The 25,754-nt window shown below is 39.8% G+C and overlaps 1 protein-coding gene across 5 annotated transcripts in view; it reads right to left on the reverse strand.

The window, feature by feature from the left end:
* WDFY2 (WD repeat and FYVE domain containing 2) overlaps positions 1-25,754 on the reverse strand; it is a 173,115-nt gene that overhangs the window by 82,092 nt on the left and 65,269 nt on the right. For 4 of the 5 annotated variants that reach the window (XR_014236943.1, XR_014236944.1, XM_082365592.1 and 1 more), the window contains exons 2-3: positions 18,525-18,592; positions 5,263-5,336 (exon numbers count right to left, since the gene is read on the reverse strand). Coding sequence is in view for 3 of the 5 variants with exons in the window: in XM_082365592.1 (XP_082221718.1) it covers positions 5,263-5,336; positions 18,525-18,592 (142 nt within the window). In the remaining 2 variants the exon portion in view is untranslated. Of the gene's footprint in view, positions 1-5,262; positions 5,337-11,785; positions 12,828-18,524; positions 18,593-25,754 lie in introns of those variants that run through there. The other variant, XM_082365594.1, reaches the window with a different exon arrangement.

Genomic DNA, 25,754 nt, shown 5'->3' on the forward strand with positions numbered 1-25,754 from the left:
AATCTAGGGGAAGGTGGCATTAGATAGAAGAATTAAGGTCCCTTTCAATTTTAATCTTTTCCTATCTCCCCCTCTTTTAATATCTTTAGGTACCTCTTCCCAAAGGCATCATTTTACACATTCACAAAATGGTTTCCTAATCAATTGTTAGGACACTGTTAGGGAAATTCTGTAGATACAATATTATTACCAGTTGTACTGAGTTGAATAGTGTCCTCCCAAAATTCATGTCCACATGGAACCTCCGAATATGACTTTATTTGTAACTAAGGTCTCTGCAGATGTAATTAGCTAAAATGAGATCATACTGGATTAGGGTGAGCCCTTCAAACGGTGATTTATAAGAAGGCCATGTGAAGACACAGAGACAGAGAGGAAGCCAGTGTGAAGATATGGGCAGGGACCAGAGTGACACATCTACAAGGAAAGGAACTCCAAGGATTTCCATCAGTCCCACAAACATTCAGGAACACATAACGTTTCTACTTAGGTTTTTTAGTTGCTTTCTTCATGTATCGATGTTATTAATTTCAGGAAGCAGCGCATGGACATCAAATTCTTCTACACGCCCAAACCGGTCATTTAAACACACAATGCACTCTGTAAATGCACACAATAACACTCAACTGTTGAGAGTAAGTTTATCCTTCTGGTTAAGTGCCCAACTTTGGTTGTAGCACCTTGATGATGGGAACTGAAATGCTTTCTCTCCTTCCTTCAACAGACCTTTTACAAAGCATCTATAGTGGCCCAGGACACAACACTGAAGCATATATGGTCTCTGCCTTCATGTAGTTGACAGTCTAGTGAAGGAGACAGACCCATAAACAAATGAGGCAACAGGAAGGATGGAAAGCCTTTAACAGACGCAGGAGTGGCTCCTGGCCAGCAGCGTGGGGTGAGGAGAAAGCCCAGGCTTCAAGGCACACAGAGTCCCTAGCTTTGATGAGAGCTGCTTCCTGGCTAAGTGAGCTGGAGAAGCTCGTAAACTCTCTAGGCCTTAGTCTCCTTATCCGAAAAATGTGAGTAATACCACCTACATCATAGAATTACTGTGAAGCTGGAATGAGGGGATATATATAAAGCAGAGTGCCTGGTACATAGCAGATGCTCAGTAAAGGTTTATTCTCTTTCCTCTTTCATTCCTTTGAATAAACTATATGAACTCTAAGAATATAATAACCACAAGAACTACCAAAACAGTAACAACAAAGCCATACATGGTCAATATCATTTATTTTTATACAATAACCTCTATCCTGAGTGCTAACCATTATACACAGCAATTGTTTCCTCTCATCCCAATCAAACTTCCCGTAACACATGTATGAAATTGATCTACAAAGAACAGAGATTTTATCATTTTGGGGCCTTGTTCGAAAAATCTTCAGTGACTATGCATTTATCTTGGCAAGATTTTAATAAAAATTTTGGCACCCTAAGAGTTGTGATGAAGAAGAAAAAATATATTTATAAAGATGAGCATCATTTTTTTTTCCCCATGCCATTCATTTTGCCTGAAATACCTTTCCTTCCTATCTTCAGCTAATCAAATCCTAGCTCACATCCAGTCTCCATGGAGCTGCCCCAGACCATTCTCTCCTACTCTTATCTGACCTCATTGCCTTGCCAACATCACACTCACTGGGGTACTGCTACTTTTGCTGTTATTTTTTTTACTATGTGTTAGGTATTTCATAACTTCATTTTTCATTTTGCCCCAACTGAATAAGTTCTTTGAGACCAGGAGCCACATGTTAGAATTGAGCATAATCTTCTTCACACAGTTGATATTTATATATTTGTTGGTTGGCTAGAATATATGACTCCTTATGACAGAAAAATCTAAAGTCCTGCTTCAGTATGAATAGCAGTTAGCACAATCTGACTTCTGTCAACATTGAAACAGAAGGCATTTCTGAAAACTCAAACTCAGGATGAATTAAATTACTGGCATACCTTCTTCCCCTATGGAAGTTAATTCCATTGTGAAAAACATTTTGAATAGCAATAGAACTGTACCAATAAACTATTTCAGTATTTAAGCAGGTACTTATTACAACCAGCTATATTAATAATAATAGTGTTTATACTTTAGTCAACAACTTATTTAACAAATTATTCACTGAGTCCCTAATATGCACAAGGTACCACACTAAGATCCACTGAGAGAGGAGATGAATAAACGACTGGCCAGTTCCTTAATACTCAACAATTTAATGGAGGAGACAGACTTGAAAACTTTTTACAAAACAGGTTAAATAAGCAATGTGATATAACTAACCTACTGAGTACTGTGTGTGATTAATTTTAATTTTACTTGGGAGGTCTCAGGACCCACCTGTCGAAAGGAAGGAAGGAAGGAAGGAAAAGAGAGAGAGAGAGAGAATGAAAAGATAACATGTGAACAAGACCTTGAGAGATAATCGGGACTGTAGACCAAGATGGCAGAAGTGGGTTCTGGGCTACACGATCAGAAAGAACAAAAGTTATAGACATGAAAATATACCACCTACATTTTTGCTTCTCTCAGTAGGTGATCTAACTTGCTACTTCATGAGAAAAATAAAAGGTCATTCCTCCCTTACATCTCAATACTGTCTCTTTCTTTCCCTATCCTAAAAATGGAAAGTCTCCCCATTCTTTCCCAAAGCTAAATTCTTGAAATCGTTCTGGACCCTCTTGCTGTTCATCTACTATCATATCTTGTTCTAGCACTCACCCTCCCTCTCTCCCCTTCCATTTGTGGCCAAACTTCTGAAAGAATGGTCTGTATTTGTTATCTCTACTTCATCTTTAATACAGTACTCAGTTACACAAGGTTAACTGCCTCTTAAATCTCTTTTATTCAGTAAAATAAAGCGAAATAAGGATTTACTTTCCAATTTCCTCCTTTCTGTGCTTCAAAATAAGTTAACCAATAGTATTTCTTCCAAAATGTATTTGCTATGTTCAAGGAACAGAAAACTTATAGTCTCTGAAAAGGATTTCTCACGTCCAGAAAGTAAACTATTAAACAGCTGAGACTCGGTATAAGCATTTTCAGTAAAGAACCGGTTATTTTTGTAGTGATCAATGAGAATTCTGAACCTTAAACACCCTGTTCTTTCACTGTATCGTTCCCTAACTCAGAGCTCTTTACAGTTCTTCAGATGAGAATAGGTAGGTTATACAACTCATCTTCTTCAGCAACGTAGAAGAAATACTTTTAAGGAAATTATTTCATACAAGCCAGGCCCTTAATCTTTTTTAGAAGATCGGGTAAGGTAAGATTTGGTATCTCAACACCGAGCTGACACACCTAGAGAATCATTTTAGTCCAGTTCCTGATTTAAATTCTGATTCTCTGGCAGTTTCATTTACTAAAGAAATAATGGCTAAGACAGCCTCTCTTCTTATTTACAATAAATAGCCAGAACTCTCCATAACTTAGTTTGCTCTCAACTTGCCTTCAAAGCCAAATTTATCGGTACCAACTAACCCCTTATATTGATTTCAAAGATACAAAGAATCACCTATATGCTATACACACATAAGGCTTTTCACGGACAGTGAGTGTTACACATACTATTGCACGAACTGCTGGGCAATAAATGGATCTCAGCTCATTTTTTCAGATTTTCCTTTGTGGTGAAACTTCAGTTCATTGAACAATCCAGTTATCTCCCCTTATCTTTTAAAAACAAGTTTATCATACATACACCCCACTTATTAAAAATGGCTCCCCTTAAAGAAGACAAAGGTCTGTATCATGATCTTCTCTTCCGTCCTCCTAAGGCACAGGTTTTACAGATCTACAATGCATTAGATCTTATAGGACTTCCATAAATATTTGTCAATGGACTGATTTATATGTAACAATATTGTTAAAAATTTCCATAAAGATCACCAAACAAGTGTTTTGACTAAAGATCAAATAGCAAATGTCAGGCTCACCTCTTCAGACCCCTCAGGGGGGTTGGGTAAAGACTAGAAATGGAGACCCACATTCCAGGTGTCTAAATATGTAAAAGTTATAAATCAAGTTAAACTATTAAATATGGTCTCTTCCTCCAATCTTGACAAATATACCTTCAACCACCTGGAGGCACAGGTACAAAGTTGGAATTTTTAGACCTCTTGAAGTTCCACACCATAGTGTGGTGACACGGGAGGGCCAGCCCACACCTCCTTTCCCATTCCCAGATCTATCGACACCTTGAGGGGCCTTGCCCACACGTGCGGACACCTACTCACCTCAAACCATTGCCCCTGGGGCACCCTTCAGGCTAAGGGTACATTTATTAGTTTTATCCTCCTCTGGATGGACCCAGGGAAAAGGCCCATGCAGGCCCTAGAAGCAGGCCCTAAGCTGTCTGGGAGCAGGAAATTCCAGAGTCAGGTACCCAGAGCATGGGGGTGGGCGGAGTGAGGGCTTAGGCTGGGCACATGCCCCTGGCCCCTCAGATCCCTCATCCTGTGGGGAGGTGTGGCCAGAGGAGGGTCCTCTAATTCCCAGGTCCCAAAGCAGGGTCTCCAAAGGCAATACTGGACAATATACCAAAACGGAGAATTTACCAGGTCAGCTGTCTTACTAGTTAATATATTAGCTGAAAATAAATATGCAAAAATATGATTAAGTGGTAAAACCTGAAATTCCAGTCTCTGATCACTTCAGTTCCTTCAAGATCTATAACCGAAGGGTCTAGTATTTATCTGGATCTACCCGACAGACTAAAATCTAGATTCTCTGCTTTCTTAACGAATTTGTACAAACTGACAGAATTCTATTCACCTGCTAGAGGGCGTTAGGAAGACAGCGAGGAGCAGAAAGAGGAAGGAGGACAACATCAAGTATCAAAGACAAGATCAGACACTCAGGTCTAAGAGAGCCATTTCCCTCGTGTTCTGTCACCTGCGTGGGGAATCGTGTGACACCACGATTAACCATCTGATCAAAGTCACTAGTATCACAGCTTGCTCTCGCCAACCCACAGATCATGTAGTTCACTCCGTGGCCTGGTAATGCCCCTACTATTCTAGCCGCTGTGAGCGTGTAAGTCAAGCTGAATCTCGTCAGCATTTAAGCTGAGACTGATGATAGCTCTCCCTGCACCTCACCAGAATTTGCTGCACTGCAATTTCCACTTAACTTAGCAAGAAAATTAATTTGTTAATTTGGAAAAAAAAAAAACTAATAAATAATTCTCATCACAAGACACATATACATACTCCACAGGAAGGGAAGTATTTCAACTGAAAATCTTATTTATGTGTACTTACTGAGATTGTACCATTGTCTAGACCTATGGACAGTCTTCTTGTTTCCGGGTTAAAAGACATGCATGAACATGGAGCTGAAAGAAATGAACATGTTGATGAAATTAACAAAACGATGATTCTCATGGATTCAGGAGTGACTAGCTCAAAGTGTATGACTAGTTTTTTCCCCACAATTTCCTGACAAACAGTTCATTTAACTCCCACTCACCAAAAAATAAAAACAGTAATTTTACAACTAACCCCTAGTTTTTCAGTTATCCTTTTAATGAATATAACAAATAAGATATTCTCAAACTGGACAAGTTCCAAGGGGCGTGGTCTCGGCTCTTCTGTCAGTATCAAGTCTAAATTTGCTTTGACTAGATTAACAATATTTTGTGCTGCATAAGCCTTCTGTCACCAATCTATCTCTTCCAAGCAAACCCCATCTTTAATGGAAATAACCAATTTTTTCTGAACTAAGGAAACTAAAGAAAGCTCTTATTATCCCCTCGCCCCCCGCCCCGCCAAGTACAGAAATCTATTTTTTTATTCAGAACTGATTTGGGGCATGTGGAGTAACAGAAGTCTTTTAGTCTCAGTACTCAAGGCATATGCTGGAGGCTGCCAATTGGAAAAAGACGGAGGCTTTGTGTCAATCTAAAAGAGAACCAACTCGACACAGGGCCCGGCTCCAGAGGAAAGAAATCAGGTGAGTCAGCTCACTCAGTCCTGGGCAGGGTCTCCCAGTTCTGCAGGACTGACTTCCTGAGTACCACCAAGCCTGAGTAAACGAAGCGTGCTTGGAAGCCACGAGGGGCCAAGTCAGCTTCCGGTTCCCAGCTTTCTCTGTCTATGCTTGTTCATCAGAATGGGGGCCTTTCGACAACTTATTCTATACTGAAATAGTGTTCTAAAGGCCTCAACATAACTTTTAAATTTCTCCCCGCACCTTCACAGTAGCGCTGTAGGTCATGAACTACCCATCATCAAAATCATAATCGGCATCAAGTGTTTTTATTCTTACTTTTCAGTTATGATTAGATGTCTTACCCAAGGTCACACAGGAAAAAAAAGCTGGAGGAGGTTCAAAGACATAATTCAAACGCACAGTCCTATATTCAAATACCCAACTTAGGTTATCTTTAAACTATAAAAGAACTTCAAGTTCTACTAACAGAACCACTTGATAAACACATCACTTGGTAACATTTTTTTAATTCTCTATAAAAGGCCCCTGAACCACAACTACAAAATCTTCTAAACTGCATAAAGTACTTACTTTTTTCTAATTTTCAAACATGATATATTTAGAAAATAGAAATATGTAAAATATAATCCCCCCCGCCCACCGCAAACTTCCACCAGCAGAATATCTTCTTCTGGTTTAGCCACAAATTTAAACTAGATTCCCAAAAGAACACTGCTGGAAAAAAAGCAATCAAACGATATTTAATGCACTGCCCTAAGAAAGCCAGTCTTACTTGCCTTTGGCCTATAAACTATGTTGGCAAAATCTCTACACAGATGCTAAGACACCAGGTGTCATAATCCCATAACATGTGTGCAGGATTAAAATTTAATGATTTCATGGAAAACTATCATGTTAGCGGAAAAAAGCAAAAGAAAAAAATACACTGATTATGGTACTACATAAAGTACATACACACATAAAAATATACCTGGAAAAACTAAACACAGTTCTTGTGTTTGAGATTATTCCTATAACATTGTCTTTACTTATTATTTTGCTACTCCTGTCAAAAATTTAAAATATCTAACAATTTATTAAGATATAAGCATGAGTGTATGAAGCAAAACTTGACTGCAGCCCAAATGGCTACACATAGTCGAGAAAAATCTTATCACTTAGCTGCCTGCCTGGCCATATAAAAGTATTTCCTATATGATTTACTCCAAAGTTCCTACCTGGTTATATAATAATTAGAAAACCCACTGATCTTTGAATGTGATTTAAAAGACTTTTTTACAATACTGCACAGGCTACCCTTAAATCATCATTGCTATTTCTTTATTCCTTATTTTTCCCCCATTTACTAAATTTCTTGTTATTCTTCAACAAAAATTTAGAATGCTTACTATGTTCAAGGCATGTGATGCAATGATATATAAGGTATTATAGCTGCCATCAGGAATTTATAGATTGTGACACCAACTATATATAGGGCCTATAATATAAAACTTGTCCCCAATGTCACCTCCTTAGTCCACATCACTTTATACTGATAGTAAGAAACGCCACCAGAATTCAAAAGGAAAGACTTTTCCTATAAAGGACCATAAACAAAAGAAGTTTTAACAGAAATTCTGTTGTTGCAGAACCCATATGCTTGAACCCAGATGGTTATAGACAGGGGATTGCCAGAGACAGAGAGCATTACCTCCCAGGTGCCCCCAAAGGTATAAACATGCCTTCAAAGAGGCATTATGGTAAAACACCAAGCAACCCTGTTGTGTGTGTGTGCGTGTATATGTGTGTGTGTGTGTGTGTAAAGACTTTTGGTAGGTGAGTCTTACGATGGTCCTCAAACCATTTCCCAACTGTGACACTCCCATAGGAAGAGGGCTTGCATTGGTTACCCAAAGGCCCCGCAAGGCCAAGGAGGAAAGAAATGAAAGAAATACTAATGCCCACATTTGTTGTTATAGTAAATGTCTTTCTTTTGGGGTGTTGGGGGAGTAGATAAATTGACACAGAGATCCTTCTAACTTCAACTCACCAGAAGTTAATGAAAAAAGCAACCTCTGAAAGACCAGTGCTATGGCCCATACAAAATAAGCGCCTATCCATCCATGCAAGAAAATAACAAAGGGCAAAACTGTCTGGCAAAACATAGTAAAGTAATGGTAATTATGACCAAATGGTAAAGGGGATCCTTTGGAAGGAAGAATAAGGTAGGAAACAAACAAAATATGATTTAAACACAATATTTATAGCCAGGTTGCAAAGATGTGATGTTTCCCAAAGAAGAATTCGGCTTTAAATGCTATAACGCTAATAATTTGTTAGTCGATGAAGAAATAATTGGGTCTCTCTGATGGCTAAAAGTTCAGGTCAGAGATGAACTTGGCTGAGAGGCTGTTCTATCCTCCCACCTTAAAACTGCATTCTCCACAAGCCGAGCACAGTGGCCAACCAGGACTACAAAATTACAATGCAGCTCCCCTCTACGGACTCCTACTATCAAAACTGCATGCCAAAACTCTAGATGAAATACATTTCTCTCATCTAGAAATGAGAGAAGAATTCTCATTTTCCAAGCTATCTGATCGAGATTTGCCATCTCCGTTCTGTCTCAGACTGATGACAATCAGAAGACGTGTACTTGGCAAAATTTTAGGAAGCAAGATATGAAAAGTACAAATACGATAGGAAAGAAATTTGTAGGGGTCTATCGGTAATGGGAAATAATATTCTCTTATATTAGTGTCAGGACTTTAGACCTTGATGGCCTGTCAAAATCTTATCTTTAAAATTAAACACTTTCATAATACTGAGTGTTTCTTAAAAATGAAATATTTCTAGTTTAAGGCAGGTTTTCAGCTTAAAATTTAGGGAGGGTGAAAATAAACAGAAACACCAGTCTGGGTGATTATATTAATGACTATATAATTTGAAGGGGGAAAAGCTCAGGATATGAGCCCTAGGCAAAAATGAGCTCCTGAAACCAACATCAACTTCAACAGAGCAATAATTAAGTGGATTAGAGAGAAACTGGCTACTTGTATTTCTAACACTTTTATCCCACGGGCCATCTAAGAAAAAATATTGCTTTTGTTTTCTTAAAAAATGTAAATTGAGAGGAGGCATTCTCAAAATACTTCTATTTGGGGGAAAGTTTCCCAATTTCTATTATTTATACCTATAATTCTTTCATTTTATGACTAATTTATTTCCTGTCCTTTGCTGATCGGTTTGAACTTTACTCAAATAAACACAAGTTCTGTTGAAGGTTGAACTGTGGATTTCAATCACTCTGACAGCTCTACAATGCCAAAGGCATTATTTGGCAGGAGACACTAATCTTCATGGGATGTGCTGGTGGGAACTTGAAATAAGCAACAGTACTTCTGTGAATAAAACTTCAGGTGTCAAAGGCATCCTGGTGAAGTTAAATGTCAGGATCCTATGATAAGAGGGCCTTGAATAGAGAGGCTTACCAAGAGCACCCCATCACCACAAAGCAAAGATTTAATTCATGGACACTGTTCCATTCAACTGTGTGTCACAAGATAATATTTATTAGGTTTACAATATTCAGCCCATTTTTTTTGTTTTTAATTTTATTTATTTATTTATGGCTGTGTTGGGTCTTCGTTTCTGTGCGAGGGCTTTCTCTAGTTGCGGCGAGTGGGGGCCACTCTTCATCGCGGTGCGCGGGCCTCTCACTATCGCGGCCTCTCTTGCTGCGGAGCACAGGCTCCAGACGCGCAGGCTCAGCAATTGTGGCGCACGGGCTTACTTGCTCCGCGGCATGTGGGATCCTCCCAGACCAGGGCTCGAACCCGTGTGCCCTGCACTGGCAGGCAGATTCTCAACCACTGCGCCACCAGGGAAGCCCCCCATCTTTTACTTTATTAAGAACACTTATATTTAGGACTTCAACTGCCTAGCATTAAGAAGGGTTTTTTGTTTAAATCAAGCATTTTATGCATTCAACTGAAATTAACCCTTTGTTTTCTTTTAATTTAGTCTGAGTAACATCAGCAAAATTACAGTGAGTTGGCAGTGGTCCCTTCTTCTCCCAGAGAGGTTTTAAGTTACAGTAAAGTGATCTAACTACAGTAAGCTTTAAATTACTCTGTCAGATGAAAATCAAATAAGAGTATGCTAAATAAATGCTATAATTATTCAGATTAATTAATATCTGTTGTCTTCAGTTTGGATAATTTATGTTTTCCTTCACTTTTGTTAAATATCAAAGTTCCATGGGCACCTTTTCTTCTTGGTACACAGAGAATTAAAAGACCAGATTATATACTATTAATTTTGGAAATGTCAATAGTAAAAACAACAAGTTGTTTTCTACACATGGTTCTGTAATACAACCTATACCAAAAAGAAACCAACAAAGGAGCAACAGACTTCACAGCTGGGAACCAAGAAGTTATCTGAAAAAAGATATAAATTAAACAACAGGATGAGCATTTCCCGATTATACACATAACCCCCACTGCCAAAAAACTCCCTCAACTGAGTTAAAGATATTGTCTAAAAGTCACCCAAACAATCACTATCTTATAAAAACAGAAATACCAAATTCATTATTTTAAATACTTTTCAATCACTAATCTTCCCACATGAATTTCCCCCCAAGCTCCAATAAACCCAGCAGAAGGGGTAGGACAGCACACGAACCACCTCCATTGTCCTAAATCCTTGGACCTCACCAATGGGAAAATTAACATTTGCGATTTACATACAAAATAACTCATTTCCATCCCAAATATAAACATATCAATATGAACATGTTAATCATTTTAATTTTCTAAATTCTCAATTTCAAGTTGCTCTAAGACTACAGTTCCAACAAATGGGAAAAGAAAACCAATCCAGCCACAACCTCACAAATTAGCCAATCTTTCCTAATATCTCTGCGTTAAGGTCAGCAATGATAGGGGAATTCCCTGGCGGTTCAGTGGTTAGGGCTCGTCACTTTCACTACTGTGGCCCAGGTTCAATCCCTGGTCGGGGAACTAAGATCCCGCAAGCAGCATGGCGTGGCCAAAAAAAAAAAAAAAGATCAGCAATGACAGTATACATTGCGTAACTCCAAGAACCTGAAAGTACTTTACAAATACTTATTTGACATATAACCAAAATCTGAGAACAAAGAAAATGGACAGTTTATCTGTTAGGTTCAGAGCAGAGAAAATGAAAGGACTTGCCCGAAGTGAGTCAGCAAATTGGTAGCAGAAATGAAAATCAAATTCCAGTTTCCCACCCAGGCACAGGTGTTACCCTACAAGCGATTCTGAATGCTCTAATCTTAAACAATGCATATTTTTCGGTGAATTTAATGTAAACAGTAAGACTGTGTTCAAACTGCCTCACTCTATTTGTCTTAACTAAGATAACTTATTCAATGCATTCCCCACCTCATTTCACAAAGAATTGGAAATGGCTTTAAAAGCAGATACAATAAAAACAAACGACAGAAATAAGCAAAAAGTCTTGAGCAAGGAAAATATATATAAAAGAACAGAAAGAAAATCAAAATAAAAATCCGTTGGGAATATAACAGATCCCATGTTTCACATTACCCATAAGGACTACGTACCAGTTCCTTAGAGCTGCTCCTCCTAACCTTTTTCCCCTCATGATACACACAGAAACTTAGGTGTGAACAGTCCCTGCAGGAAATGGAAGAGACTGCTAGGGCCCAGATGACTGGATCACCCCTGCCCAGCTAAACGAATCAGTTCTCGGGGCCTGTAATCCATTTGGCTCATCCCAGTATGCTGTAGCACACAGGATGGGAGGTTCTGCCTTAGAGAAAGGCAGGGTTTCTGGCTCTCCTACCTGAAAAGTAATCTCCCTTGGTGTTTCTTCAAAGGGGCGCTGAGCACGATGGTAGACAACTACTTCAAAAGCAGATAAAGCATTTCATGTATACACACAGCAATATGCGCTGAGGGCATAGTGAACGAAGGCGTTTCTGCAGAAGGCTGACACAAAGCAGGAAATCTCAGGATACAGATGAATAATCAACCGCATGTCCTTCATGCTGCCCACCGTAAATAATAAACAGCCTTTCTCTCAACCAGGCTGTTGATAAAAACTGGAAAGCAGAGAGTGCAAAATTAAGTTTTTCAGTGAGGACTAGGGTTCCTATACTTGTTTATTTTTTAGCTATTATTTATTTGTTTAAATTTTAAACTTTTTTAAAATTTTAGATGTATTTTTTATTGCGGTAACACTGGTTTATAACATTACATAAGTTTCATGTGTACAAAATTATATTTCTATTTCTGCATACCTTATAGCGTGTTTACCACCAAAAATTTAGTTTCTGTCTGTCACCATACAGTTGATCCCTTTTATCCATTTTGCCTCCCCTTCCCCCAGGTTACCACTACTCTCTTCTCGCTGTATCTATGTGTTTACTTTTATTTGGTTTGTTCATTTATTTTGTTTGTTGGTGCTTTATATTCCACATGAGGGAAATCACATGGTATTTGTCTTTCTCCGTCTGACCTACTTCACTGAGTAGAGATTCTATGCTTTAAAAGTTAGGTGAGCAAATGATAAAGTGGCCACAGTGGTGGGAAAACTGAAGGGGCCCAACCACAGCCTCAGACTGGGCAAATGCCATCACGCCAGGCCAAGGCAGAGAGCTGGAAATACGACAAAATCGGTCATTTTAGTTATTAGGTGTACCTTTCATTTGTAATTACCTTTGAAAAACCACCTTCTGTTTTGTTTTGGGGACAAATCCATAAACGCTTAGGAGCCAAAGTAAATTCCACCTGCCTGTCCTGGCAATGACAGAATCCACAGAGGTTTTCCAATTGCCTAACCCTCACTCAGGCCTGAGATGCTGGCCCTCTTAACCTATTCACTACACCTTTGGCAGCCACGTTGCTTTAACTATTCTCCATAGGGGAAAAGTTGGCAATAAAGGCCCAGACCTGATACCCAATACCGCAGAGTAAGAAAAATCTCAAACACCTGCCACCCTGGCTCCTGCTTGCGCTCTCTCCTCCACTCCTTTGTCTGATGCCATGAATAGCAAACCTAGTTGGTAAAGTAAATCTAAAATAACTCAACCATGAAAATAGGAATGTCTGTGCTTTTCATGTGTTGTTTTTCCTCTGTAGTGTGATGCAAAACGCGGTGGCTGAAATGGTACCTATTAGAAGCCTGGAACAAATAATCACATTTATGGCTATAACTGAAACCTTAACTCTGTACCCTCAGGAAGGTCCCTCTGGTATCCAAGGTCAGGCAGGTCCCAGCTGGGCAGGCTGTAACTTGATCATGTCATAGGCTACTTTCCAGCTACTACGTGAGATATGTCAAGAAGATATTATTTTTGAAAGAATATTTGATAAGGATATGCTCTTATTTCTCACTTATCCATAAAAATCAGCTTATAGGAAACCCCAAATTCTCTGTAGACAGCAGGGTTTAAAACAGACCTTGCTTGGGAACCCTTTGTGACCATGTGCGCATTACACCTACTTCTTTGGTTATACCACACCATGCACCATGCACGGTACTCATCTGAGGTCTGCCTCCCCCACTAGACCGTACACACCATGAAGATGGGAATCACCTGTAGTATTAAACACTCTACCTTTGTACATTGCATGGGGTTTGGATGGAAGAAACACTTAAAATTAGTTGAATGTACTGTCCAAAGAAATGAAAGAAAACAGGATATTTCTTTCTGCTTTTCATCTTTACTTGTCCTCACGTTTCCCGCACTATTTTCAGCTCAACACCGCAGAGGCATCAATAGGGACATGCATGGCTCGGTTCTTCCTCTTTAAAGATCACAGATCCAGGAGAAAGTAAAAAGACAGGAACTGGGAGGTGTACAGTCAGGGCAAGGCTGAGTCAGATACTTGCAGTGACAAGTCGCAGATGCCCACTGGCATGGACTCAAGCGCAAATGGGCACATGGCAGTAAGACAGAGGGTATCTCTTGAACTCAAAGGCAGAAGCAGAGCCAGGCTTGGGGGTTCGGAGGATGAGGAAGAAAACCTTAAGGCATCACTTGCTCAGGCTTCACTCGCTCTGGAGCGAAGTGATCCTTCCTCCCTGATTCACACTTCCTTTTCAGGGCATCAGCTTTCACTGTTTCTTCAGGCACACAAATGCCTCACAGCTGTTTCATTTCTGTGTTCCCAGCTCAAGGGACCAGCCTAGGTTGAGACTAGCATTTCCTATTCCAAACTCTAAATTCCTTGGAAAATCAGACTGACTCAGGGCAAACAGCCTTCACTAGGCACATTTGGTTTCTCCTGGATCCCTCCTGGAGGGGAAGCAGGAGTTTCTCAGAAAAGGCAGGGTATGAGGACACCCCCAAAGCAGTGGTTGGGTTTTTGATCGTGATGAGTCTCCTCTTCATCTTTCTCTCACCTACCACTCTCTGAAGTTCACGCAGTTTCTGCCTTTCAGGCTCACTCCTGCCCTCAAACTTGGCCTTCACTGTTCATTCTTTCTCATCTAATGCCTTCTGATCCCTTCCCTCCAATCAACTTCAAATTCTTCTCAATGCTATAAAACATTACTATCCTACCCAGAACATGACAAATACTATATATATGTGTATATATATATATATATATATATGTATATATATACATATATATATATATATTTTTTAAATAAATTTATTTATTTATTTCTGGCTGCGTCGGGTCTTCGTTGCTGCACGCGGGCTTTCTCTAGTTGCGGCAAGCGGGGGCTACTCTTCACTGTGGTGCGTTGTCTTCTCACTGCGGTGGCTTCTCCTGTTGTGGAGCACGGGCTCTAGGCGCGCAGACTTCAGTAGTTGTGGCTCGTGGGCTCTAGAGTGCAGGTTCAGTAGTTGTGGCTCACGGGCTTAGTGGCTCCGCGGCATGTGGGACCTTCTGGACCAGGGCTCAAACTCGTGTCCCCTGCATCGACAGGTGGATTCTTAACCACTGAGCCACCAGGGAAGTCCTGACAAATCCTATATTAAAAGGGTTTTTTTTTTCCAGTGTTTGTTTGTTTCAGGTTCTGTGACTTTTTTTCCTAACTTTATTAAGGTATAATTTTCAAATAAAATTGTAAGATATTTGAAGTGTACAATGTGATGAATTGGTATGTATCGTGAAAGGATTCCTGCCATCAAGTTAACACGTTCGTCACCTCACATATTTAATTTTTTTTTTCTTGGTGAGAACTTTAAAGTTGTACTCTCTCAGCAAATTTCAATCATACAATACAGTGTTATCAACTATAGTCACCATGTTATACACTAGATCCCCAGATTCCATTCATCCCACCTCCTTGCCCCTGGCAACCACTTTTCTACTGTTTCTATGAATTCGGTTCTTTTTTTTAAGGTATTTTAATGGACAAAATAAACAGATAAACCATATATTGCATGTACAAGATATTCTCTGTTTGTTTTTTTCTGGATCTGGAATACTACCCATTATGTACCACTAAAAACACACAACATGGTCATATCTGCCTTGCGGTGTCCGTATTATAGCCTCCAGATATACTGTACTTTTCCACTTACTTTGTAATTAATACCACATAACCGTTATTTAGGGATCATACTGAGTAACCTCTTAACAAAACACCTTTCAATAGAAAGGATTGCAAAAAAAAAAAAAAAATAGAAAAGCCCTTTGGAAATTCAATAAATGAATAAAAGGAATAAATTCTAACTGACATGAAAATGTAGCCTATTTCCTTGTGCAATAAGATTCTGCCTCTCTCAAGTTAAACAAAACTTAAAGTCTTGCTCAGAGCTCAGTTCCTATGTTATCTGAATGCATATGACCCCTAGGAAAATAAAAGCCAATTTCTGATCAACTGTGAAGAATGCAGGCTTTTGTTCTTTTACCCCTCTCCACGGTAGATGGAACCATCCAACAATGAAAGATTACAGAAATCATCTTGACCATTCACGCGTTGTTCATCTGCATCTCTTGGCACCTAGCTTGATGGCCTGTATACAGTCGGCGTGCAGTAAATATTTGATCAACTAGAGCGTGTACTTATATCTATGTATTTACAAAGAAACACTATATATGCATGAGGCTTCACATGTGTTGATATAAACATATGTAAATAGATCAGCATGTTGGAGACAACGCCAAAAGGCAATCTTCTTAAACTTAAAAGGGCATTCACATCACCTAGGGATATTATTAAAATGCAGATTCTGATTCAGTAGATCTGGGGTGAAACTCAATATCTGCATTTCTAGTAAGTTCTCAGGTGACCCTGATGCTGCTGGTCCACAGACCAAATGTTAATAGCAAAGTAATCCCTGCTTTACTCCCTTTAGTAGGAGGCCATAGGCAAACTATGCAAATAATTAGAGGGTCCTTCTCAAAGATCATGCTCAGTCATTTAGGAAAATGTATGATAATATTCTCAGGGAAACTCATCTTTATTATCAGATTCAAGTCTGCAATAGGTACTTCTTTACTGAGCACCTATGCCAGGTACAAGAGCTACAGCAGCCTTTAGTCAATCAAGGATACAGCTTAATAAAGGATGAAAATACAACTTAAGGTGTCTTTGTATCCTCAGTGATATTCAAATAAAGAGAACATTAGAGAATGACACCAAATGTGTATGGAAGTGTGTATGGGGGAGGGGGTGGGTAAGCAACTGCTTAGGATCCCGCATCTTCAAGAGGTTCCTATCAAGTATCAACGTCCATCTCAAGAAGATTCCTTGGGACTTCCCTGGTGGTGCAGTGGTTAAGAATCCGCCTGCCAATGCAGGGGACACGGGTTCAAGCCCTGGTCCAGGAAGATCCCACATGCCGCGGAGCAGCTAAGCCCGCGCGCCACAACTACTGAGCCTGCGCTCTAGAGCCCAGAAGCCACAACCACTGAAGCCTGCGTGCCTAGAGCCCGTGCTCCACAACAAGAGAAGCCACCCTAATGAGAAGCCAGCGCACCACAACAAAGAATAGCCTCTGCTCGCTGCAACTAGAGAAAGCCCACGCGTAGCAACAAAGACCCAACGCAACGAAAAATAAATAAATAAATAAATAAATTAATTAATTAATTAATTAAAAAAAAAAAAAGAAGAAGACGACTCCTTGTGCACCATCCCCAAGCCCTCGTCACTCTGCCCACGTCCGCCTCTCCTCTATCTTCGCAGTCATATGGGAACGATAAGCCTCTGGGGTCAACTTCAACTTGCTGGACTACAGGACTTCGCCATCTCGTCCTGTTAGATATTATGTCAAGTGTGATGAAAAAGACCGTAGATAAGACTGGTTATACCACTTAAAAATGAGAGAAAAAAAAAAATCAATCAGAGAATTCCTTTCCCTTTCCATTTACCTAAACCCTCATCACTGCCAAGGCTTAAAAGGAAGTTCCCCCAGGGTCTTGGCTGTGCAACGGTGTCTGCTGGAAGCATGACCGATGAGGGGAAAATATAAGCACTTGGAATTACAGGCTGCCTTTTCACTAATGTAGAGTGGGATGCTTGGTTCAATGACGGACTATCATCTATTCACTACAATTCTAAAGAAATGCAAACCTCAAAGACAAATTTGAAAATCAGAGAAATCCATTACATCCTTAATAATGTATTTGTTCATAAACAGGCAAAATTGTTGTTTAAGTTATTGCAGTACTCTTTTGCCAGAGGCATAAACTTAATCACATCTACAGCGTAGCATGAATTTCTTTTGGTTGTACGTGGTGGCATGTACTACTCAAACTGGGATACTGGTATGAAGGGAAGAGGTGCACACTGCAGGAAGCCAGAGGGTACATGAACCCAGACCACAAACCTGGGGCATTTTTCTAGCATGTCAATTTCAATTAAGATTTGAAGGAAGGGGAGTAAGAGAATCATTTCATAATATAACTGATAATAAGTTTAAATAATTATTTTACACGAAAATAAATATGGAATAGGACAATTAAACTTCAGTAATTTTAACAACAAAACACTAGACAAAAAAGAAATTCTGTATCTAAGGGAGCCAGCTCTCTCCCTGCAGGGGAACTTCTGCCAGTGCAAGAATGTAAGAATCAGTCATCTTTTTTTAAAGGTATATTTGAAAGATTCACTATTTATCAGTGCAAGGACATATTTCTCACATAAGATTCTGGGGAAATAAGACTGACTTCTAATCAGAACGTTTCAATCCTAAGCAAATCCTTTTCAGAACTGAATGTTCAACACTGAATGTTTTGAATTTGAATAAATAATATAACAATAATGCAAGAACAAATTTACTTCACAAATGTAATCACTGGACAAAATTTTGAGTTGTCTAAGGAAGTACTTTACAAAAAAATTGGAAAAGAGAGGGAGACTGTGTAATCAAGGAGTCTAGGTGCTGTAGTCCTTCCATTAATCTTATTCAGAAACTGTGCATATATAGTCAATTTCAGAACAATTTTCTTATTTTACATACTGAGAGCTAGAATGATTTAACAAGGTACTTTCCATTATAATGATAATCCCAACCCTCAGGCATCTCTACTCAAGAAAATACAGAGAAGGCAATCTGGGAAGGAAGGGGAGTTGGGGTCCATGTCTGATTTTTAAAGACAGAGATCCAGATACTTACAAGGCATCACATGGTATATGCTTGGCCAATATTGTCCACTGTCTCTCTTTAACCACACACGAACAGTCCTGCAACAAAAGAAAATGTGTGTGTTAAATCACGCTATTTTTGGTCATGGGAGTGTTGATAGACAGAAACCAAACCTCTTAATTATATATACAGTGGACCCTGAACAACATGGGTTTGAGCTATATGGTTCTACTTATAAGCATATTTTTTTTTCACCAAATATGTACTACAGTACTACACAATCCACGAATGGTTGAATCTGCAGATATGGAACCACAGATACAGAAGGCCAACTATAAAGTTATATGCAGATTTTAGACTACACAGAGGGTCAGTGCCCATAACCCCTGTGTTGTTCAAGGGTCAGCTGTGTGTGTATATATGACATAACTACATTGCTATAATTAATAATATATATTACATATAAATATGTATAACATATATGTTTATAACATATCTCTATATAATACATGCATATATATTTTAATTATATATATACACATTACATAATGTGCGTGCACACCATTTATGCCTCTCTAAAGGCATATTCCTATGTTCCTTAAATTTAAGGCTGTATACATTTAAAATTACATATGACTCTTATAATTAAATATTTGAGGATAATTAAATTTTATCCTCATATATATTTATATACACACGTGTGATAGTGTTTAAAAATTATTTTTGTAGTTGTTTTGCTCTCGGAGTATATGGCCTTTGCCCCAGGCGGTTGGAAGCATTCATCTCCCTGGGGAGTAATTAGGATTTACTATGGAAGGGAGTAGGAAGAGGTAAAATGAAGCAATATGCAACATCTGACACACACGGAAGGATGACACAGTAAATTCACAGTCTTACAGGCCACGGCATCGTCGTGAGAGAAGGTTTTTGCAAACACAGTCAAGCAATGGTAAACTCTGAGACTCAAGATTACTGGGCTAGAGGGCTGGCCATGCAACCCACCATGGAACAGGGTAATCCCGCAGCAAAGGCTGTGGATGACGTTCCAGGCTAGAAGGCCAGATAGAGACACAGCAGACATCCAGGAGAGCTCAGAGAGGAGGGGCCAAAGGGAGAATGAACCAGAGGTTACTGGGAGGTTCTTACTAACCAGAAAGGCCCTACCACGAATTACACCAGCACGCGCACGCAAGGCAAACACAGCTAGGAGGTAAAGGGACATTGCCCCAGAGACCAGAGGAAGTAGCAAACATCAAACCAAGGGAAACGAACAGTGCCCCACTGCTGCTAGAAGATCATATACACCACACCCCTCACCCCACACCCTTAAACCATCCTAGGGTAAAAAGCAGACACTGAGAATTTTAATCTCAGAGAGAGCTGGACACTACCTAAATAGACTATTTAAGTCATCATATTAGACTAAGTTTTAAATTGTATTGGATTTCTTCCCCAGTTAATCAGCGGGTCTCCCCATCAGAATAGGAGAAAAAGACTAACTACAGACACAATAAAGAAATGCCACTTTCTCTGCACAGCCATAAGATACGATGTAGTGATATATAGTGACACCACTACAGATACATGTAAAACTCCATCTTTTTGGCCAACCAGCCAATTTGTGAGATGGTATAATGGAAAATAATTCTTAAGAAATAATTCAATACATACATTATTTATACACATATCATACCAGCCTTCACTTAAATTCTTTTTATAATATATGTCAAAACAACATTTTAATATGGAGATTATTATCTCAACAAGAATAAATACAGGAGTCACATCATGGAAAATGTCAGAATAGGAAGCTCCCAGAATCAGTCCCTGTACCAAATCAACTATTGAGCTGTCAGAATCACTGTCTCAGAATTCTAAAGTCTAGTTAGACACTTGCAGCATCCATGGGAATGCTTGATGAAGAAGCTGGTATTATGTCAACGAATTTCACATCTTACTTGCAGCCACCATCATGCATGCCCCATCCCTGTAGCAGGCAGCTGTGGGGACAGTGGCCCATGGTCATGGAGTGACTTGCAGGTACCAGGGTGGGAACCCTGTCCTCCAAAATTTGGGGATGCGTGTTTTGATTTGCCTGGCAGTTCACTGAGAGACTAGAGAAGATACTGGCCGTTGTTTCAATCCCCTAGGTCTGAAACGTTTCCTGGGCGATGTCTGCCAAAAGAATTTAAAGGGAAGGAAGACCTTTTTCTCCTTTATGAAATTCAGGCATTAAAAGAAATCACTGGTTGGGACTTCCCTGGTGGCACAGTGGTTGGAAGTCCACCTGCCAATGCAGGGGACACAGGTTCGATCCCTGGTCTGGGAGGATCCCACATACCACGGAGCAACAGGACCCATGCGCCATGACGGCTGAGCCTGCACTCTGGAGCCCACGAGCCACAGCTGCTGGGCCCGCATGCCACAACTGCTGAAGTCCACGTGCCTGGAGCCCGTACTCTGCAATGGGAGGGGCCACCGCAATGAGAGGCCCACGCACCACAGCGAGGAGTGGCTCCCACTCGCTGCAACTAGAGGAAGCCCGCGCGCAGCAACAAAGACCCAATGCAGCCAAAAATAAAAATAAATAGATGAATAAAGTTGAAAAAAAAAAAAGAAATCACAGGTTGACCTCAGAGATAAAAGAACAGAAACTTCAATGATCACATGATCACGTACAACATGAAATATAGTCTTTGCAGAAAGAGTTGGGAAAATGTCACTAAACAGACAACTGCAGCATTCAACAAGTAACAAGAGCAATCTCTAGAGAGGAGGGAGAATGTGATTTTCAGTTGCCACATTATAATATTTAAAATATCCAGTTCTCAGATTTGTGGTTGCCAAGGGGCAGGGGGAGTGAGGGAGGGATGGACTCAGAGTTTGGGGTTAGTAGATGCAAACTCTTACACATAGAATAGATAAACAACAAGGTCCTACTGTATAGCACAGGGAACCATATTCAATATCCTGGGATAAACCATAATGGAAAAGAATATTAAAAAAAAGTACATATGTGTATAACTGAGTCACTTTGCTGTACAGCAGAAATGAACACAGCATTGTAAATCAACTATACTTCAATTAAAAATAAGTTTAAAAAATAAAATATTTCTAGACATCAAAACATTTTTTAATAAAATTAAATAAAATATCCAGTTCTCAACAAAAAATTGCAAAGTATGCAAAGAAAGAGGAAATGGCCCATTCACAGGGAAAAAAGTGACAAAAACCACCAATGAAGTAGTCCAAACACTAACTGGCCTTACTAGACAAAGACTTTAATTAACTATCTAAATATGCTCAAAGAGCTAAAGGTAACCACAGACAAAGAACTAAAGGAAATCAGGAGAAGGATGTATGAACAATTAGGGAATATGAGTAAAGAGATAGAAATTATATAATAAAATAAATAGAAATTCTGGGCCTGAAAAGTACAATAGCTGAAATGAAAAATTCACTAGAAATGGTCAATGATAGGTGTGAGAAGACAAAAGAATCAGCAAACTTCAAGATAGGACAACTGAAATTACCTAGTCTGAGGAAAAGAAAGAAAAAGAATGAAGAAAAATGAACAGAATCAATAAAGACTTTGCCTGGAATTGAGGCAATCATCTTTGATCATGAGACAAACAAGCTTGAGGATAAAAGTTGACATGCTAAGGGGAGTTCCCAGGTGGTCTAGTGGTTAGGATTCGGCACTTTCACTGCCATGGCCCAGGTTCAATCCCTGGTTGGGGAACTAAGATCCCAAGCCATGTGGTGCAGCAAAAAAAAAAAAAAAAAAAAAAAAGTTGACATCAAACACCATTGGCCCACCAACCCTTTAGACTAACTTTAGACTTGTTTGTGAGATGATCTGATTTTTTCTTACCTTAAGCCACTGTTTAGTGGATTTTATTACCAGGATCTGAATACATGTTAACTGATAGAGAAGACGAAAGAAAGGAATGCCTTTCCTTAGGTTTTGGGTTTGTCCAGCTGCATGGATGGCACTGTCATTCACTGAGATGAGGAACACTGGAAAAGGACCAGATTTGGGGGAGTATCATGAGTTCACTTTGAACATTTGAGTGGGAGGTATCTTTAAGTTAGCCTAGAATTCTTAATGAGTGAACAAAAGACAATTATAATTAGAGGCTATGGCATGAGTTGCTCTGAAGATTAAATGTAAGGTTCTTGACAACAGTGCTTGGCACACAGCAAGCACTGGATAACTGCCAACAATAGTATTGTGATTATCATCACTATTGTTTAAAAACCTATCAATCAACCATAGCTTGGGAGAGTTCAAGATCCCAAACCTTTTCCTGCTTTGCCAATGTACTGAACATCTTACTCCTTGTTATAAGGGATTTTACACTCAATCTGCAAAGATGTCATAAATTATTTATCCATTCCTGCATGCATTTCTTTAACACGTACTGAACATCTACTATGTGCCAGGCTCTGTGCAGGAGCTCCATGTGGACAGACAAAGAAACATCATTAAAACAGTACCTGATAAGAGCTGCAAGCTATTTTATATCTATTTAAGGCCATGTAGGAAAGGTATCTAATCCACATGGCAAAGGGCGGCAGGTTCAGGAAGTGCTGACTCTGAAGGAATAGCACTATCTGTTATTTCATGTATTTCCTTCATGGCACCGGCCACAGTCTGCTATCTGATCTACCTACTTGTAAATGTGTTTCTTGTTACCGAACCAAACTTGCTCATCCACAGGCAGTAAAGCCAATCCACTGACACTGGCTTGTGGTGAAGGGAAGTACAGCAACTATTGTAAGGCGCCAGACAAGTAATCTGGCACAGGTAGTGCTCAAAAAGCCCGAACTCCCCCGAACTCCCTGATGGGTTGCAGGAGAGCATTTTTAAAGGGGGGCGGGGTGGGGGCAGAGTTTGTGATTAGCTCATGCACAATTCTCTGATTGGCTGATGGTGAGGTAACAGGGCGGTACCACAGCGGTTAACATCAATCCTTAGGCTCCAGTAGGCCTGGCTGGCTATGTGTTCATGGTCATCAAGCAGTTAACATCTTCCATTTGGTGTGGGTTTTAGCATCTGTAAAACGACTCAGGAAATGTGCATCAGATACTACTATCTAGGTACTTCAGAGAGGAGCTAAAGCACAGGGTACAGAGGAGGGGTCTGTCCAGGGAAGGCCCCAGAGGGTCCTGCTCGGTTACAATTTGATTCGCCCACTAGAAAATAAGCATGAGGGGGATTTCCCTGGCGGTCCAGTGGTTAGGACTCAGTGCTTTCACTGCCGAGGGCCTGGTTCAATCCCTGGTTGGGGAACTAAGATCCCGCAAGCCACGTGGCTCGGCCAAAAAAAAGAAGCATGAGAATAAAGAATATTCTTTTCTTGCTCATCACTGTCTACCCAGAGCCTAGGAGTACACGGCCATGGTAAATGTATGATAAATATTTGCTGGGTGAATGAAAGTAGGAAGAAATTTTCCTCTACCCTTCCAGGTTCTTCTGCCAGGTCTAAGAAGTAAATTGACATGAGACAGATTAACAGGAAAAAAATCAAACAAAAGTTTAATAACATGTATACATGGGAGAGACCCAGGAAAACTGAGTAACTCTCCAAAATGGCAGAAGCCCTCACCTTAAATACCACCCTCAGCTAAAGACAAAAGAGGATGTTGAGGGCAGGGAGAGTCAGTTGTGGGAAGCTACCAGGAAAAGCACAGTAAACAAGGGTAGGATTGTGATGCAGATTTAAGACACTGCTTTCTGCATCGATAAGAGTTTCCAGAGACTTGGTCATCCTCCTCTTCTTGCTGCATCCAGGGAGATACCCTTACACAAGTGGAGATTTCCCTTACAAATGCAAATGTTTCTTGCAAAACGGTAACTCCTACTTGATTTTCAGAGTTTTCCCCATGTCTACTGTTTCTTAGAAAATAACCAGCTTAAAATTAATATGCCAAAGAGAGATATTAGGGGATGGCAAATTCTGTACCCCTACAAGGTGTTAGTCCCAGGTGGCAAAGCCTGCTGGCTGTCTACACCAGATTCATTCTCCTCTTCTTCCTGAATAGCAGTTAGATTTACCAGAGAAGGATGGGCAGAGCACAAAGGCCAGTAAGTAGAAGACAAAAGACTTCAAGCTAGACCAGATGCTTAGCACAGTTTATGTGTTAGAGATACTACTATAAACAAACAAAAAGAAGTCTACCAGGCTTTCCAGGGGACCGTTTGGCCAACAGAATCCCCGTCGTGGCCTCCCAACAATCCCACAGGGTGGGTATGATTACTGTCATGTTACAGGTGAAGGTTCTGCAGCCCAGAGAGGCCCAGGCTGCACAAAGCCCCAGGGTGAACAAGGTACCCACCTCCACAGGCTGCGCTCTCTCAGCCACTACACCGTGCAGAGCTGCTCCCGCACAAGGAGCGGGGAGAGGAAGGTAGGAAACCACGGGCAAGTTTCACTTCAACATTCTGAGTTTAAAATGGCTACAGATCATCTGAGTAACGATTATACACATGCAGCAGCTTCTTACATGAGGGTTCCAGATAAAGGGAGCACCTACCCTACGTGCACAAAGGTTGTTACACTATTGTAATGTTAGCTGAACCAATGGTCTTTCTGATGCATAAATTATTTTTAAAATATATAAAAGCATATACAAACACACATTTTTTTTTAGGTAACAGTGTTCCTAAAACTCCCTGTTAAGAAAGGTACACATCAATACAGTCAGCACATGTTTGTTTAAAGATTTTCTAAAATAGCTGTACAGGTCAGAAAGGTGGCAGGATAATATGAGTTTTAATTTTAATAATAGTAACAGACATTTCTACAGAAATAACAGCCCCCAAAGCACTTTGCATATACATTTAATCCTTACAAAGCCCTATGAAATAGAAACTATCCTTTAGAGATGAAAGTGTAAAGCCCCTCTCAGAGAGCTTAAGCAATTTGCCCAGAACTAGTGAGTGGATGCAGTTATTTTAAATCCTGTGCTCTCTGCACTAAATATACTGCCTTCCTTACACTAGCATGTATCTGGCAATTGATAAATTTTACAACCTAAAAATAAAATGCTACAAAAACATCTGTTCTCTTATATTCTCTTATATTCAAAGGTGTAATAGCAGTTTAAAATAGAAAAAAGATACTGCAACCCAGAGGTCAAAAGCACAATTTGGGTGGCTAGGAATTTCTTAAATAAATGTAAATTCCACTATACAAAACCTATAAGTGTTCATTTTTCCACAAATTATATTTAAAGAGCAACATAAAAAGCTTT

This window comes from Balaenoptera borealis, assembly GCF_965194805.1.
Source record: "Balaenoptera borealis genome assembly, chromosome: 18".
Taxonomy (NCBI): domain Eukaryota; kingdom Metazoa; phylum Chordata; class Mammalia; order Artiodactyla; family Balaenopteridae; genus Balaenoptera; species Balaenoptera borealis.